The sequence below is a fragment of the Buteo buteo genome, chromosome 29 (assembly GCF_964188355.1).
Source record: "Buteo buteo chromosome 29, bButBut1.hap1.1, whole genome shotgun sequence".
NCBI lineage: Eukaryota > Metazoa > Chordata > Aves > Accipitriformes > Accipitridae > Buteo > Buteo buteo.
Window position 1 is genome coordinate 769,322 of NC_134199.1, and position 17,537 is coordinate 786,858.

The 17,537-nt window shown below is 69.9% G+C and overlaps 1 protein-coding gene across 1 annotated transcript; it reads left to right on the forward strand.

Annotated features, from left to right (window-relative positions):
• The first annotated feature begins 1,478 nt into the window (after positions 1–1,478).
• Positions 1,479–17,408, forward strand: SCYL1 (SCY1 like pseudokinase 1). Its single transcript, XM_075018389.1, has 16 exons — positions 1,479–1,736; positions 2,679–2,819; positions 3,709–3,831; positions 4,464–4,678; positions 5,225–5,315; positions 6,404–6,559; positions 7,508–7,666; positions 7,746–7,853; positions 10,067–10,180; positions 13,847–14,002; positions 14,079–14,267; positions 15,652–15,724; positions 15,983–16,168; positions 16,382–16,449; positions 16,550–16,751; positions 17,273–17,408. The coding sequence occupies exons 1-16, from the start codon at positions 1,596–1,598 to the stop codon at positions 17,398–17,400; spliced, it is 2,250 nt and encodes a 749-aa protein (XP_074874490.1). The 5' UTR covers positions 1,479–1,595; the 3' UTR covers positions 17,401–17,408.
• Positions 17,409–17,537: the final 129 nt, after the last annotated feature.

Below are 17,537 nucleotides of genomic sequence, written 5' to 3' on the forward strand. Positions count from 1 at the left end.
GACGGCCTGCCTCTTCGTATCGCGATAGGGCCCAGCCCCCCTTCCTCTGGGGCCTTGGCCCCCCCCTTTATATCGTGATAGGGCCCCCCCAATTCCTCTGGGGCCTTGGCCCCCCTGTATTGCCATAGGGGCCCCCTGTATCATGATAGGCCCCCCCCCAAATTCCTCTGGGGCTTCAGGCCTGCCTGTATCACAATAGGGCCCCCCAATTCTGGGGCCTCGGCCCCTCCGTATTGCAATAGGGCCCCCTTGTATCGTGATAGGGCCCCTCCAATTCCTCTGGGGCCTCAGCCCCCCCTGTATCATGACAGACACCCTCCCCCCTGGGGCCTCAGCCCCCTAGTATCACGATAGGTCCCCCCCCCAGTTACTCTGGGGACTTGGTGTTGTTTGGGGAATCCCACCATACAGGGACAGGGTGACCCCTTGTCATGACAGGGATCCCGTATCATGACAGGGGGCCCCATGTTTCTTTGAGGACTTTGTCCCACGATAGGAACCCTCTGTCTCTTTCAAGACCGGTATTGCAGTGGGAACCCCGTATCGTGACAGAGACCCTATAGCATGACGGGGACCCCGTGTTCCTTCAACGACTCTATGGCACGACGAGGACCCTGTACCGCTTTGATGAACCAATGTCACAACGGACTCTGTAGCGTGATGGGGACCCCGTATCGTGACGGGGACCCTGTACCGCTTTGACAAGCTTGTGTCGCAACAGACCCCATATCGTGATGGGGATCCTGTACTGCTTTGATGAGCCCATGTCACAACGGTGCCCGTATCGTGACGGGGACCTTGTACTGCTTTGACGAGCCCGTGTCACAACGGAGTCTGTATCGTGATGGGGACCCCGTATCGTGCTGGGGACCCTGTACCGCTTTGACAAGCCTGTGTCGCAACAGACCCCGTATCGCGATGGGGGCCCTGTACTGCTTTGACGAGCCCGTGTCACAAGGTAGCCCGTATCGCGACGGGGACCCTCAGTGACCAATAAACTTGCTGAGACCTGACTGGCCTCGTGTAGTCCCTGGTGTCGGGGGTGGGGGATGACGGGGGGGTGATGTCATCACGGGCCTGTGCCACCGCCGGCCTGACCCTGACACCCGCTACGGCGTCACTGCCCGTTCCCCATGACGTCACCGCCTGGTCCCGCCAGCCTGTTCCTGGCCGCGTGTCCTCCACGCCCCCCTCTCGCGCCCCGCCCCTCCGGGGCCCCGCCCCTCGCTCCTCCCCTCGCTCCTCCCCGCTCCCGCTCTCCCGCCCCGCCCCTCGCTCCTCCCGCCCACCGCTCTCCCCTCGCCCCTCCCCTCGCTCTCTCGCCCCGCCCCTCGCTCCTCCCCACCTCCCCACCGGCTCCGTCTCAGTCCCCCTTCTTCGGCTCCGCCCCCCTCCCCTCGCCCCTCCCCTTCCCCGCCCCGGCCCCGCTCTCAGCCCTAGGCCCCGCCCCAGGCCCCGGCCCCGCCCCGGCCCCGCCCCCTGGTCCGCCACCGGATCCTCCCGCCCGGCGCCGCCGCCGCCGCCTCTGGGCCCGCGCCGGCCTCGGCCCCCCCCGGACCCCCGGGCGCCCCCCGGGCCCCCCCCGGGCCCCCGCGATGTGGCTCTTCTCCCGGGACCCGGTGCGGGACTTCCCCTTCGAGCTGGGCCCGCCCGACCCGGCTCCGGACCCGGCCTCGGCCCCGGCGGCGGACGCGGCCCCGGCCCCGCTCTGGCGGCTGCTGCGGGGGCGCCGAAAGGTGGGGGGGGGCGAGGGGGGAGCGGGGCGGGGGGGCCCGTCCTGTCCGCGGCGTGTCCCCGTGTCCGTGTCGCCCTGCCCCCGTCTCCTGGGGCCCGCCCATCCCCAGGCCCCTCTTCCCCGTGTCCCCCCGTGTCCCCCCGCCATGTCCCCACGACCCCCTGGCCCCCATCCCCGTGTCCCCCCATGCCCCCTCCCCCATCCCCGTGGCCTCCACGTGTCCCCCCATGTCCCCGTACCCCCATGTCTCCCTGCTCCCCCCGTCCCTGTGTCCCCCCATGTCCCCTCATCTCCCCCTGCACCCCCATGTCCCCGTATCCCCCCATCCCCGTGTTCCCCCCCATGTTCCCACGACCCCCTGGCCCCCATGTCCCCCTACCCCCGCATGTCCCCGTACCCTCCCATGTCCCCCCATGTCCCCCTGTCCCCCCATGTCCCCGTACCACTCCGTCTCCCTGTACCACCCCATCCACGTGTCCCCCCCATGTTCCCACGACCCCCTGTCCCCCCCATGTCCCCGTACCCCCCCATGTCCCCGTGTCCCCCCATGTCCCCATACCCCCCCATGTCCCCCTGTCCCCCCATGTCCCTGTACCCCCCCATGTCCCCCTGTCCCCCCATGTCCCCGTACCACTCCGTCTCCCTGTACCACCCCATCCACGTGTCCCCCCCATGTTCCCACGACCCCCTGGCCCCCCTGTCCCCGTACCCCCCCATGTCCCCCTGTCCCCCCATGTCCCTGTACCCCCCCATGTCCCCCCGTCCCCCCATGTCCCTGTACCCCCCCATGTCCCCCCGTCCCCCCATGTCCGCGTACCGCTCCATCTCCCCATACCACCCCGTCCCTGTGTCCACCCATGCCCCCCCCATGTCCCCGTACCCCCCATCCCCATGTCCCCCCGTGTCCCCCCCGCCCCGTCCCCACGGTGTCCCCCTGTCCCAGGCGGACGGGGCGCCGGTGTCGGTCTTCGCCCACAGCCTGGGGACGGGGGACGCGGCTGCCACCCCCCTGGCCCGGGCAGCCCTGCGGCGCCTGCGCAGCCTGCGGCACCCCAGCGTCCTGGGGTACCTCGACAGCCTGGAGGTGAGGGGCGCGGGGGGGGGGACACGGGGACGTCGGGGCCGGGCAGGGACACGGGGGGACGTGGGCGCAGCGAGGGGACGCGAGGGACACGCAGGGACCAGGGGGGATGTGGGGGGACACGAGGGGACAGGGGGACACGGGGATGCTGTCCTTCCTGGGGGACGCAGGGGGACGATGGCGGGGGGATACGAGGGGACACGGGGGACAGGGGGACACGGGGATGCTGTCCTTCTTGGGGGACAATGGGGGGGGGATACAGGGGGGGACACGAGGGGACAGGGGGACACGGGGATGCTGTCCTTCTTGGGGGACAATGGGGGGGGGATACAGGGGGGGACACGAGGGGACAGGGGGACACGGGGATGCTGTCCTTCTTGGGGGACGCAGGGGGACGATGGGGGGGGATACGGGGGGGATACGAGGGGACAGGGGGACATGGGGATGCTGTCCTTCTTGGGGGATGCAGGGGGACGATGGCGGGGGGGGATATGGGGGGGTTACGAGGGGACATGGGGGACAGGGGGACACGGGGATGCTGTCCTTCCTGGGGGACGCAGGGGGACGATGGCGGGGGGATACGAGGGGACACGGGGGACAGGGGGACACGGGGATGCTGTCCTTCTTGGGGGACGCAGGGGGACGATGGGGGGGGGATACGGGGGGGATACGAGGGGACAGGGGGACACGGGGATGCTGTCCTTCCTGGGGGACGCAGGGGGACGATGGGGGGGGGATACGAGGGGACACGGGGGACAGGAATGCGTGGGGACATGCAGAGGGGAGGTGGGGGGACGTAGGGGGATGCGGGGACAACGTGGGGATACGGGGGGGGGGCGGGGGGCCTGTGAGGCTGTGGGGGGTGCGTGCGGTGACGTGGCGGCCCCCCCAGACGGAGCAGTGCTTGTACCTGGTGACGGAGGCGGTGACGCCGCTGCGCCGGCACCTGCAGCTGCGGCCCCCCACGGGCGACCTGGGGGAGCAGGAGGTGGCCTGGGGGCTGCACCAGCTCTTGGTGAGGGGGGCGGAGGGGACCCCCGGGGGTGGGGGGTCCCAGGTGTCCGGGGGGAACCTGGGATCTGGAGGGGACCAGGCATCTGGGGGGGACCCAGGCATCCGGGGTGGTCCTGGGATTTGGGGGGGGGGCCCAGGCATCTGGGGGAACCCTGGGATCCAGGGTGGTCCCAGGCATCCGAGGGGACCCTGGGGTCTGGGGGGGGGGCCCAGGGGTCCAGGGGCACTCTGGGATCTGGAGAGGGGGGGCCCAGGCATCCAGGGGGACCCTGGGATCTGGGGGAGACCCTGGGATCCGGGGGGGGGCCCAGGGGTCCAGGGGCACTCTGGGGTCTGGAGGGGGGCCACAGGGGTCCAGGGGGACCCTGGGGTCTGGAGGGGGGCCACAGGGGTCCAGGGGGACCCTGGGATCTGGGGGGGTCCCAGGCATCCGGGAGGGACCCAGGTGTTTGCGGGGAATCAGACGTTCGGGGTCGGGGGGACCTGGGTGTCTGGGGGGGGGGGGTCCCAAGCATTTGGGGGGGCCCGGGCATGCAGGGTTGGACCCGGGTGTTCAGGAGGGGACCCAGGCATCCGAGGGGGGGTACCTCATCATCTGGGGGGGTCCCCGATCCCAAGCGAGCGCTCCCGCAGACGGCGCTGTCCTTCCTGGGGGGCTCGGGGCTGGTGCACCACGCGCTGGGGCTGGACGCCATCTTCGTCGACCCGGGGGGCGACTGGAAGCTGGGGGGGCTGGAGCGGGTGGCGGCCGCCAGCGAGGGGGTCCCCCCTCGCCCCCCCGGCGTTTCCCCCCAGCCCCAGGACCCCCCCGAGCTCAGCGACCCCTCACGAGGGCAGGGTGAGCCCTGGTGAGTTATGGGGGGGCATGGGGGGGGCATGGGAGGACATGGGGGTCTTGTGGGGGGACACAGGGCCATGGGGGGGATGTGGGGCCTGGGGACACGGGGGCTCCTGGGGGGACATGGGGGGGGATATGGGGGACACAGGGACATGGGGGGACATGGTGGGGGGGACACAGGGCCATGGGGGGGACGTGGGGTCATTGGGGGTCATGGGAGGACATGGGGGGTCGGGGGGACATGGGGGTCTTGTGGGGGGACACAGGGCCATGGGGGGGACGTGGGGTCATTGGGGGTCATGGGAGGACATGGGGGGGGTCGGGGGGACATGGGGCCTGGGGGGGACACATGGGGGTCTTGGGGGGGGACACAGGGCCGTGGGGGGGCCGTGGGGCCTGGGGGGCACGGAGGGCCTTGGGGAACACACACAAGGGCTGGGGAGGGACATGGGGGGGGGTCATGGGTCTGGGGGGAAGGTGGCCATGGGGGGCTCTGGGGGGGACAGAGGGGACCGGGGGGGTCCCGGTGTCCCCGTGCTGCCACGGCTCTCCCCAGGGCGGGGGACATGTGGCGCCTGGGCTGCCTCATCTGGGAGGTCTTCAACGGGCCCCTTCCCCGGCCCACGGCCCTGCGCAGCTTCGGCAAGGTCAGCCCGGAGAACGGGGTCCCCCCGGGCCCCCCCTCCCAGCCTGGGCCACCCCAAACACCAGGGTTCCCCCAGTACCTGTTTTCCCACCCCCGGCTGCTGGGTTCAGTTCCACCCCCCCCCCCAGGTCCCCTGAACTCCTCTGTCCCCCAAAACACCCAGGTCTCCCCTGCATGCCTAGGTGCCCCCCCCCGGGTTCCCCCAAATACCTGGGTCCCCCAAAACACCTGGGTTGCCCCAGGGTGCCTGGGCCCCCCCAACAACCTGTGTCCCCCCAAAGGCTTGGGTCCCCCCTGGTTGCTTGGGTTCCCCCCACCCACCTGGGTGCCCCCAAAACGCCTGGGTTCCCCCAACGACCTGTGTCCCCCCCAAAGGCTTGGGTCCCCCCCCAGGTGTCTGGGTTCCCCCCACCCCCCTGGGTCCCCCACCCACCTGGGTTCCCCCAAATGCCTGGGTCCCCCAAAACACCTGGGTTCCTCCTGGGTGCCTGGGCCCCCCCAAAGACCTGTGTCCCCCCCAAAGGCTTGGGTCCCCCCTGGTTGCTTGGGTTCCCCCCACCCACTTGGGTGCCCCCAAAACGCCTGGGTTCCCCAACGACCTGTGTCCCCCCAAAGGCTTGGGTCCCCCCCCAGGTGCCTGGGTTCCCCTAAATGCCTGGGTCCCCCAAAACACCTGGGTTCCCCCCGGGTGCCTGGACCCCCCCAACGACCTGTGTCCCCCCCAAAGGCTTGGGTTCCCCCGGTTGCTTGGGTTCCCCCCACCCACTTGGGTGCCCCCAAAACGTGTCCCCCCCAAAGGCTTGGGTCCCCCCTGGTTGCCCCCAAAACGCCTGGGTTCCCCCAACGACCTGTGTCCCCCCCAAAGGCTTGGGTCCCCCCCCAGGTGTCTGGGTTCCCCCCACCCCCCTGGGTCCCCCACCCACCTGGGTTCCCCCAAATGCCTGGGTCCCCCAAAACACCTGGGTCCCCCCCAACAACCTGTGTCCCCCCCAAAGGCTTGGGTCCCCCCCGGGTGCCTGGGTTCCCCCACCGCCCTGGGTGCCCCCCGGACTCCGCGGTCCCCCTGACCCCCGTCCCCCCTGTCCCCAGCTGCCGGCGGGGCTGGTCCCCCCCTTCTGCGAGCTGGTGGCCGCGGAGCCATCGGCGAGGCCGGGGCCAGGACAGCTCCTGCAGCGCCTGCAGCGTCCGGGGGCCTTCCTCGCCTGCCCCCTCGTCCACACCGGCCTCTTCCTCGAGCAGCTCCAGGTCTGTGCCACCCGCGCCGTCCCCGTCCCCATCCCCATCCCATCCTCATCCTCGGTGCCCTGGCTTTGTCCCCATCCCGGTCTGTGGTGGCCTCTCCCTGTCTCCCACCTCCGGCGTGTCCTCTCTGTCCCCATCCCCAGGCGGTCCCGGTCCCCATTCCATCCCTGTCCTCTCCTCTCCCTCCCCATCCCATCCCTGTCCCCTCCACCCCTCTCCCTACCCCGCTCTGTCCCTGTTCCTCCATCCCCATCCCATCCCTCTCCTCTCCCTCTCCATCCCATCCCCATTCTCTCCCTCCCCATCCCATCCCTGTCCTTGTCCGTGTCCCCATCCCTGTCCCCTCCATCCCTCTCCCTACCCCGCTCTGTCCCTGTTCCTCCATCCCCATCCCATCCCATCCCTGTCCTTGTCCGTGTCCCCATCCCTGTCCCCTCCATCCCTCTCCCTACCCCCCCCTCTGTCCCTGTTCCTCCATCCTCAGCCCATCCCTGTCCTCTCCCTCCCCATCCCATCCCTGTCCCCATCCCCATTCCCATTCCCATCCCCTCCATCCCTCTCCCCGCTCTCTGTCCCTGTCCCTCCATCCTCAGCCCATCCCTCTCCTCTCCCTCCCCATCCCATCCCCATTCTCTCCTTCCCCATCCCATCCCTGTCCTTGTCCGCGTCCCCATCCCTCTCCCCTCCATCCCTCTCCCTACCCCGCTCTGTCCCTGTTCCTCCATCCCATCCCTCTCCTCTCCCTCCCCATCCCATCCCTGTCCCCATCCCCATTCCCATTCCCGTCCCCTCCATCCCTGTCCCCATCCCTCCATCCTCAGCCCATCCCTGTCCCCTCCAGCCCCGTTCCCATCTGATCCCATTCCATCCTCATCCCTCTCCCCCCATCCCTCTCCCCCTCCCTGTCCCCGGCCCCCCCACCCCCTGACGCCCTCCCCGGCCCCCCTCCAGGTCCGGGATGCCTCGGAGCGCCGGACCTTCCTGCAGGAGCTGAGCGGCCGCCTGGACGCCCTCCCCGGCCCCTTTCGCCGCCACAAGCTGCTGCCCCGGCTGCTGGCGGCCCTCGAGTTCGGCAGCGCCGACGCCAGCGCCCTGCCCCCCCTCCTCAAGGTGGGGTGCTCCCCCCCCCCGCCCCATGTCCCCCCACCCCGGCATCACCCCCCGGCGTCACCCGTCGCCGTCCCCGCAGGTGGCGAAGGTGCTGGACCCCCCCGAGTACCAGGAGCGCATCGTCCCCGTCATCGTCCGCCTCTTCTCCTCCCCGGACCGGGCGCTGCGCATGCAGCTGCTGCAGCAGGTGGGGAGGGGTCCTGGCCGTGGGGCTGGGAACCGGGGTCCTCGTCCCCGTGGGTCCTTGTTTCCGTGGGGCCGGACACTGGGGTCCGTGGGGCCGGACACTGGGGTCCTCATCCCTGTGGGTCCTTGTTTCCGTGGGGCTGGACGCTGGGATTCTCATCCCTGTGGGTCCTTGTTTCTGTGGGGCCGGACGCTGGGGTCCTCGTCCCCGTGGGTCCTTGTTTCCGTGGGCTGGACACCGGGGTCCGTGGGGCCGGACACTGGGATTCTCATCCCTGTGGGTCCTTGTTTCCGTGGGGCCAGACACTGCGGTCCGTGGGGCCGGACACTGGGATTCACATCCCTGTGGGTCCTTGTTTCCATGGGGCTGGACGCTGGGGTCCTCATCCCTGTGGGTCCTTGTTTCCGTGGGGCCGGACACTGGGGTCCGTGGGGCCGGACACTGGGGTCCTTGTCCCTGTGGGTCCTTGTTTCCATGGGGCTGGACGCTGGGATTCTCGTCCCTGTGGGTCCTTGTTTCTGTGGGGCCGGACGCTGGGGTCCTCATCCCCGTGGGTCCTTGTTTCCGTGGGCTGGACACCGGGGTCCGTGGGGCCGGACACTGGGATTCTCATCCCTGTGGGTCCTTGTTTCCGTGGGGCCAGATGCTGGGGTCCATGGGGCCAGACACTGGGATTCACATCCCTGTGGGTCCTTGTTTCCATGGGGCTGGACGCCAGGGTCCTCATCCCTGTGGGTCCTTGTTTCCGTGGGGCCGGACACTGGGGTGTGTGGGGCTGGACACTGGGGTCCTCATCCCCGTGGGTCCTTGTTTCCATGGGGCCAGACACCGCAGTCCACATCCCTGTGGGTCCTTGTTTCCGTGGGGCCGGACACTGGGGTCCTCGTCCCCGTGGGTCCTTGTTTCCATGGGGCTGGACACTGGGATTCTCATCCCTGTGGATCCTTGTTTCTGTGGCGCCGGACGCTGGGGTCCGTGGGGCCAGACACTGGGGTCCTCATCCCTATGGGTCCTTGTTTCCGTGGGGCCGGACACTGGGGTCTGTGGGGCCGGACACTGGGGTCCTTATCCCTGTGGGTCCTTGTTTCCGTGGGGCCGGACACTGGGGTCCTCGTCCCCGTGGGTCCTTGTTTCCATGGGGCTGGACACTGGGATTCTTGTCCCTGTGGGTCCTTGTTTCCGTGGGGCCGGACACTGGGGTCTGTGGGGCTGGACACTGGGGTCCTCATCCCTGTGGGTCCTTGTTTCCATGGGGCCGGACACTGGGATTCTCATCCCTGTGGATCCTTGTTTCCGTGGGGCTGGACACCGGGGTCCATGGGGCCAGACACTGGGGTCCTCGTCCCCGTGGGTCCTTGTTTCCGTGGGGCTGGACGCTGGGATTCTCGTCCCCGTGGGTCCTTGTTTCCGTGGGGCTGGACGCTGGGATTCTCGTCCCCGTGGGTCCTTGTTTCTGTGGGGCCGGACGCTGGGATTCTCATCCCTGTGGGTCCTTGTTTCCGTGGGGCTGGACGCTGGGATTCTCGTCCCTGTGGGTCCTTGTTTCTGTGGGGCCGGACGCTGGGGTCCGTGGGGCCAGACACTGGGGTCCTCATCCCTGTGGGTCCTTGTTTCCGTGGGGCCGGACACTGGGGTCTGTGGGGCCGGACACTGGGGTCCTTATCCCTGTGGGTCCTTGTTTCCGTGGGGCCGGACACTGGGATTCTTATCCCTGTGGATCCTTGTTTCCATGGGGCTGGACACCGGGGTCCATGGGGCCGGACACTGGGGTCCTCGTCCCCGTGGGTCCTTGTTTCCGTGGGGCTGGACGCTGGGATTCTCATCCCTGTGGGTCCTTGTTTCCGTGGGGCCAGACACTGGGGTCCGTGGGGCCGGACACTGGGATTCACATCCCTGTGGGTCCTTGTTTCCATGGGGCTGGACGCTGGGATTCTCGTCCCTGTGGGTCCTTGTTTCTGTGGGGCCGGACGCTGGGGTCCTCGTCCCCGTGGGTCCTTGTTTCCGTGGGCTGGACACCGGGGTCCGTGGGGCCGGACACTGGGATTCTCATCCCTGTGGGTCCTTGTTTCCGTGGGGCCGGACGCCGGGGTCCTCCCTTGACACTCAGCCACCAGGGTCCCTGGCAGTCCTGGGGCACTGGGGGGGGGGGCGGGGTCCCCCCAGCTGTGGGGGTCGGGGGGGGGTGGCCCACCCCGACGCTTGCCCCCCCCCAGCTGGAGGACTACGTGGAGTTCCTGCCCGAGGCGACGGTGGACGCCCAGATCTTCCCCCACGTCGCCCACGGGTTCCTCGACACCAACCCCGCCATCCGCGAGCAGACCGTCAAGGTGGGCGCCCCCCAGCCCGGGCAACCCCCCCCGATACCTGGGTCCCCCCCAGATGTGTGGGTGTCCCCCCCCAGTCACCTGGCTCCCCCAGATCTCTGGGTTCCCTCCAAATGTGGGTGTCCCCCCCCCAGACACCTGCCCCCCTTCTCTGCCAATCACTTGGGTCCCCCCCGAACTCCTGGGTGTCCCCCCCCCAGACACCTGACCCCCCCCCCCAATCACTTGGGTCCCCCCGGACCTCCTGGGTCCCCCCAAACTCCCGGATCTCCCCCAGACACCTGGGTCCCCACGAATACCTGAGCCCCTGGGTGCCCCAGATGCATCCCCCCCCCCCATCACTTCGGTCCCCCCCCCAACCACCTGGGTGCCCCCCCCCAAACACCTGGGTCCCCACAAATGGGTGTCCCCAGATGCCGGGGTCCCTCCTGCCCCCCCCCCCAATCACTTCGGTCCCCCCCGACCTCCTGGGTTCCCCCCATATGTCTGGGTGTGTCCCCCCCCCCAAACTCCTGGGTGTCCCCCCCAAACACCTGGGTCCCCACAAATGGGTGTCCCCAGATGCCGGGGTCCCTCCTGCCCCCCCCCCAATCACTTCGGTCCCCCCCGACCTCCTGGGTTCCCCCCATATGTCTGGGTGTGTCCCCCCCCCCAAACTCCTGGGTGTCCCCCCCAAACACCTGGGTCCCCACAAATGGGTGTCCCCAGATGCCGGGGTCCCTCCTGCCCCCCCCTCATCACTTCGGTCCCCCCCGACCTCCTGGGTTCCCCCCATATGTCTGGGTCCCCTGATGCCTGGGTCCCCCCAAACTCCTGGGTGTCGTGTCCCCCCCCCAGGCACCTGGGTCCCCACAAATACCTGAGCCCCTGGGTGCCCCAGACACCTGCCCCCCCCCCATCACTTCGGTCCCTCCTGACCTCCTGGGTTCCCCCCATATGTCTGGGTTCCCCCCCCCCAAACACCTGGGTCCCCACAAATGGGTGTCCCTGGATGCTGGGGTCCCTCCTGCCCCCCACCCCGACCTCCTGCCCCCCCCCATCAGTTCGGTCCCCCCTGACCTCCTGGGTTCCTCCCATATGTCTGGGTGTCCCCCCCCCCCAAACTCCTGGGTGTCCCCCCCAAACACCTGGGTCCCCACAAATGGGTGTCCCCAGATGCCGGGGTCCCTCCTGCCCCCCCCTCATCACTTCGGTCCCCCCCGACCTCCTGGGTTCCCCCCATATATCTGGGTCCCCTGATGTCTGGGTCCCCCCAAACTCCTGGGTGTTGTCCCCCCCCCCGGACACCTGGGTCCCCACAAATACCTGAGCCCCTGGGTGCCCCAGATGCATCCCCCCCCCCCATCACTTCGGTCCCCCCCCCAACCACCTGGGTGCCCCCCCCCAAAAACCGGGGTCCCCACAAATGGGTGTCCCCAGATGCCGGGGTCCCTCCTGCCCCCCACCCCGACCTCCTGCCCCCCCCCCATCACTTCGGTCCCCCCCGACCTCCTGGGTTCCCCCCATATGTCTGGGTCCCCTGATGCCTGGGTCCCCCCAAACTCCTGGGTGTCGTGTCCCCCCCCCAGGCACCTGGGTCCCCACAAATACCTGAGCCCCTGGGTGCCCCAGACACCTGCCCCCCCCCCATCACTTCGGTCCCTCCTGACCTCCTGGGTTCCCCCCATATGTCTGGGTGTCCACCCCCCAAACTCCTGGGTGTGTGTCCCCCCCCAAACACCTGGGTCCCCACAAATGGGTGTCCCCAGATGCCGGGGTCCCTCCTCCCCCCCCCTCCCCAATCACTTCGGTCCCCCCCAACCTCCTGGGTTCCCCCCATATATCTGGGTCCCCTGATGCCTGGGTCCCCCCAAACTCCTGCGTGTCCCCCCCCCCCAAACACCTGGGTCCCCACAAATGGGTGTCCCTGGATGCTGGGGTCCCTCCTGCCCCCCACCCCGACCTCCTGCCCCCCCCATCAGTTCGGTCCCCCCTGACCTCCTGGGTTCCCCCCATATGTCTGGGTGTCCCCCCCCCCCAAACTCCTGGGTGTCCCCCCCAAACACCTGGGTCCCCACAAATGGGTGTCCCCAGATGCCGGGGTCCCTCCTGCCCCCCCCTCATCACTTCGGTCCCCCCCGACCTCCTGGGTTCCCCCCATATGTCTGGGTCCCCTGATGCCTGGGTCCCCCCAAACTCCTGGGTGTCGTGTCCCCCCCCCAGGCACCTGGGTCCCCACAAATACCTGAGCCCCTGGGTGCCCCAGACGCCTGCCCCCCCCCATCACTTCGGTCCCTCCTGACCTCCTGGGTTCCCCCCATATGTCTGGGTTCCCCCCCCCCAAACACCTGGGTCCCCACAAATGGGTGTCCCCAGATGCCGGGGTCCCTCCTGCCCCCCCCCCAATCACTTCGGTCCCCCCAACCTCCTGGGTTCCCCCCATATATCTGGGTCCCCTGATGCCTGGGTCCCCCCAAACTCCTGCGTGTCCCCCCCCCCAAACACCTGGGTCCCCACAAATGGGTGTCCCCAGGTGCTGGGGTCCCTCCTGCCCCCCACCCCGACCTCCTGCCCCCCCCCCCCAATCACTTTGGTCCCCCCCGACCTCCTGGGTTCCCCCCATATGTCTGGGTGTCCCCCCCCCAAACACCTGGGTGTGTCCCCCAAACACCTGGGTCCCCACAAATGGGTGTCCCCAGATGCCGGGGTCCCTCCTGCCCCCCCCCCCAATCACTTCGGTCCCCCCAACCTCCTGGGTTCCCCCCATATATCTGGGTCCCCTGATGCCTGGGTCCCCCCAAACTCCTGCGTGTCCCCCCCCCCAAACACCTGGGTCCCCACAAATGGGTGTCCCCAGGTGCTGGGGTCCCTCCTGCCCCCCACCCCGACCTCCTGCCCCCCCCCCCAATCACTTTGGTCCCCCCCGACCTCCTGGGTTCCCCCCATATGTCAGGGTTCCCCCCCCCCAAACACCTGGGTGTCCCCCCCAAACACCTGGGTCCCCACAAATGGGTGTCCCCGGATGCCGGGGTCCCTCCTGCCCCCCCCTCATCACTTCGGTCCCCCCCGACCTCCTGGGTTCCCCCCATATGTCTGGGTCCCCTGATGCCTGGGTCCCCCCAAACTCCTGGGTGTCGTGTCCCCCCCCCAGGCACCTGGGTCCCCACAAATACCTGAGCCCCTGGGTGCCCCAGACGCCTGCACCCCCCCATCACTTCGGTCCCCCCTGACCTCCTGGGTTCCCCCCATATGTCTGGGTGTCCCCCCCCCCCAAAACTCCTGGGTGTCCCCCCCAGACACCTGGGTCCCCACAAATGGGTGTCCCCAGATGCCGGGGTCCCTCCTTCCCCCCCCCTCCCCAATCACTTCGGTCCCCCCAACCTCCTGGGTTCCCCCCATATATCTGGGTCCCCTGATGCCTGGGTCCCCCCAAACTCCTGCGTGTCCCCCCCCCCAAACACCTGGGTCCCCACAAATGGGTGTCCCCAGATGCCGGGGTCCCTCCTGCCCCCCCCCCATCACTTCGGTCCCCCCAGACCTCCTGGGTTCCCCCCATATGTCTGGGTGTCCCCCCCCCCCAAACTCCTGGGTGTCCCCCCCCAAACACCTGGGTCCCCACAAATGGGTGTCCCCGGATGCCGGGGTCCCTCCTGCCCCCCACCCCGACCTCCTGCCCCCCCCCCCCCGCAGTCGATGGTGCTGCTGGCCCCCAAGCTGGGGGAGGCCAAGCGGGGCCGGGAGCTGCCGCGGCTGCTGCTGCGGGTGCAGGCGGGCGACGCGCTGGGACCCCTGCGCTGCAACGCCACCCTCTGCCTGGGGCGCCTGGGACCCCTCCTGCCCCCCCAGGTAAGCACGCACCCACCCCCCCACCACCCACCCCGGCACCCCACCGCCTCTCACTCTGCCTCTGCCCCCCCCCCAGACCCGTCAGCGGGTGCTGGCCCCCGCCCTGGCGCGGGCGACGCGGGACCCCTTCGCCCCGGCGCGGGCGGCCGCCGTCGCCGCCTTCGCCGCCACCCATGGGTGCTACTCGCCGCAGGACTGCGCCGGCAGGGTGCTGCCCGCCCTCTGCGGGCTCACCACGGACCCCCACCCCGGCGTGCGGCAGCAGGTGGGTGCTGGGGGGGGCCGGAATCCTGTCGTAAGGGGTGCTGGGGGTCAGGGTGCTCCTGCAGTGGGTGCTGGGGGGGGGTCTGGGTGCTGGGAGTGCCATTGGAATGGGTGCTGGGGGTCAGGGTGCTCGTGCAGTGGGTGCTGGGGGGGGGTGTGATTGCAGTGGGGGTGCTGGGGGGGTGCTGGGAGTCAATTGCAATGGGTGCTGGGGGGGGAGTGCTCATTGCAATTGGGGTGCTGGGGGGGGTCTAGGCACTGGGAGTCCCATTGCAGTGGGTGCTGGGGGGGCTGATTGCAGTGGGGGTGCTGGGGGGGTGCTGGGGGTCAGGGTGCTCGTGCAGTGGGTGCCGGGGGGGGGGTCTGGGTGCTGGGAGTGCCATTGCAATGGGTGCTGGGGGGGTGTGATTGCAGTGGGGGTGCTGGGGGGTGCTGGGAGTCAATTGCAATGGGTGCTGGGGGGGGCTCTGGGTGTTGGGAGTGCCATTGGAATGGGTGCTGGGGGGGGCTGATTGCAGTGGGGGTGCTGGGGGGTCCTGGGAGCGCCATTGGAATGGGTGCTGGGGGTCAGGGTGCTCGTGCAGTGGGTGCTGGGGGGGGGTGTGATTGCAGTGGGGGTGCTGGGGGGGTGCTGGGAGTCAATTGCAATGGGTGCTGGGGGGGGAGTGCTCATTGCAATTGGGGTGCTGGGGGGGTCTAGGCACTGGGAGTCCCATTGCCATGGGTGCTGGGGGTCAGGGTGCTTGTGCAGTGGGTGCTGGGGGGGCTGATTGCAGTGGGGGTGCTGGGGGGGTGCTGGGGGTCAGGGTGCTCGTGCAGTGGTGGGGGGGGTGTGATTGCAGTGGGGGTGCTGGGGGGGTGCTGGGAGTCAATTGCAATGGGTGCTGGGGGTCAGGGTGCTCGTGCAGTGGGTGCTGGGGGGGGGGGGGTCTGGGTGCTGGGAGTGCCATTGGAATGGGTGCTGGGGGGGGCTGATTGCAGTGGGGGTGCTGGGGGGTGCTGGGAGTGCCATTGGAATGGGTGCTGGGGGTCAGGGTGCTCGTGCAGTGGGTGCTGGGGGGGTGTGATTGCAGTGGGGGTGCTGGGGGGGTGCTGGGAGTCAATTGCAATGGGTGCTGGGGGTCAGGGTGCTCGTGCAGTGGGTGCTGGGGGGGGTCTGGGTGCTGGGAGTGCCATTGGAATGGGTGCTGGGGGGGGGCTGATTGCAGTGGGGGTGCTGGGGGGTGCTGAGAGTCAATTGCAATGGGTGCTGGGGGTCAGGGTGCTCGTGCAGTGGGTGCTGGGGGGGGGGGTGTCCTCATCTGGGCGTCACCGGGGCTGGGGGAGTCTCCTGTCTTTCAGGGGGGGTCCCTCACTGTTGGGGCCCCCCCTGTGGCTCCCCCCAGGCTTTCAGGGCGATCCGCAGCTTCCTGGATCAGCTGGAGGCGGCTGCTGAAGCTGGGGGGGCCCCGGAGGAGGGTGAGAGAATGGGGGGGCAAGAATGGGGGGGGCTGGGGTGAGAAGTAGGGGTACTGGGGAGAGGGGGGGAGAATTGGAGGGGGGCACAGGGATGGGGGGGACATGGGGGGCTGCTGGGCAGTTCGGGGGCACATATGGGGGGCTTCTGGGGGGGGCAGTAAGGGGGTGACATTGGGAACTCACCCGGGGGTGGGGGGACATGGGGGGTGTTTGGGGGTGCCCCCCCGCCACCCCATGACCCCTCCCTCCCTCTCCCAGACCCTCCCAGTGCAGCCGCTGCCCCAGGGGGTCCGGGGGGGGGGTCGGGGGGGCTGGGGGCTGCCGTGTCCTGGGCCGTCACTGGTGTCACCTCGCTGACGGCGCGCCTGATGGGGGCTGAGGCCGGGGCCCCCCCACAGACCCCCCTGCAGACCCCTGCCGAGGACCCAAAGGCCCCCCCAAAAGGTGAGTGTGTTGTCGTGTGTTCCCCCCCTCCAAGGGTTCCCAGATGCCCTCTGGGGTCCCTACGTCTTCACTGCCCCCCCCCAGGGTCCCCCAAACGCCCCCCGTGGACCCCAATGCCGCCCCCCAGGGGGTCCCCACGGGTCCTGAACCCCCTCCCACCCCCGGGGACCCCCCAGAACCCCCCCCCCGACCCCTCCCATTTGTCCTCTCCAGAGTCCCCCCCCGAGGAGCCCCCCCTGGAGGATCCTGATGGCTGGGACGATGACTGGGGCAGCCTGGAGGTGAGTTTGGGGGGAGTCACACTTTGGGGGGGGGTGTCACAGTTTGGGGAGGGGCACAGTATGACCCCCACTCTCTCCCCATGTGTGCTCCCCCCCCCAGGACATGGAGCTGCCCAGGACCCCCCCCGTGAGCAGCAAGGAGGATGGGGGGGCCCCCCCACAGACCCCCGGACCCCCTCCGCCAGACCCCCCCCCCGCTGCCCCTCCCTCAGCTGGGGGGGATGAAGAAGGGGAGGGGGAGTGGGGGGTGGGGGGGGAGTGGGGCACAGAGGACGCCTGGGAGGCACTGCCGCGCCAGCAGGGTAAGACCCCCCCCTCAGTTGCCCTGGGACCCCCCCTCAGCCTCCTGGGAACCCAGGGACCTGCCCAATGTCTCCTGGGACCCCCCAGTCTCCTCCGGGACCCCCAGGACCCCCCCATAGACCACCCTCCGGACCCCCTCCAGCCCCCCAGGGACTCCCCCAGCCCCCTGGACCCCCAGAGCACCCCCCCCCCCCTGGAACCACCCCAGCCCCCGGGACCCCCAGAGCACTCCACCCCCCGCCCCCAACACTCCGGGACCACCCCAGCTCCTCTGGCCCCCCCCCAGCCCCCCTGGGGTACCCCCCCCATCTCCTAAGGGATCCCCCCAGGTCCCCTGGGACCCCCCCAGGGTGCCCCATTTGCCTCCCTGGGACCCCGGGACCTCCCCCATGGGGGTACCCCCAACTCCCCCCCCCCCCCCGGGACCCCCTGACCCCCCTCCATCCCCCTCGCGCCCCCCCCCCCTTTCCCCAAGACACCCCCCCCCCGTGACCCCCCATGACCTCTGTGCCCCCCCCAGGCCCCCCCCCAGGCTCGGGGCAGCGGCAGCAGCGTCGGCGCCAGGAGCTGGAGGCCAAACGTCGGGGGGGTCCGCGGGGCCCCCCCAAACCGGGTCCCCCCAAACTGGGGACCCGGAAACTCGACTGAGGGGGGGGAGGGGGGGGAGGAGGGGGGGGAGGGGCAATAAACCCTCGGACGCGGCAGCGCCCCCGTGTGGTGGGGGCGGGGAGTCACGTGTGTATGGGGGGCAGTCACGTGGGGGGGGCGGGGAGAGGGCGTGGTCA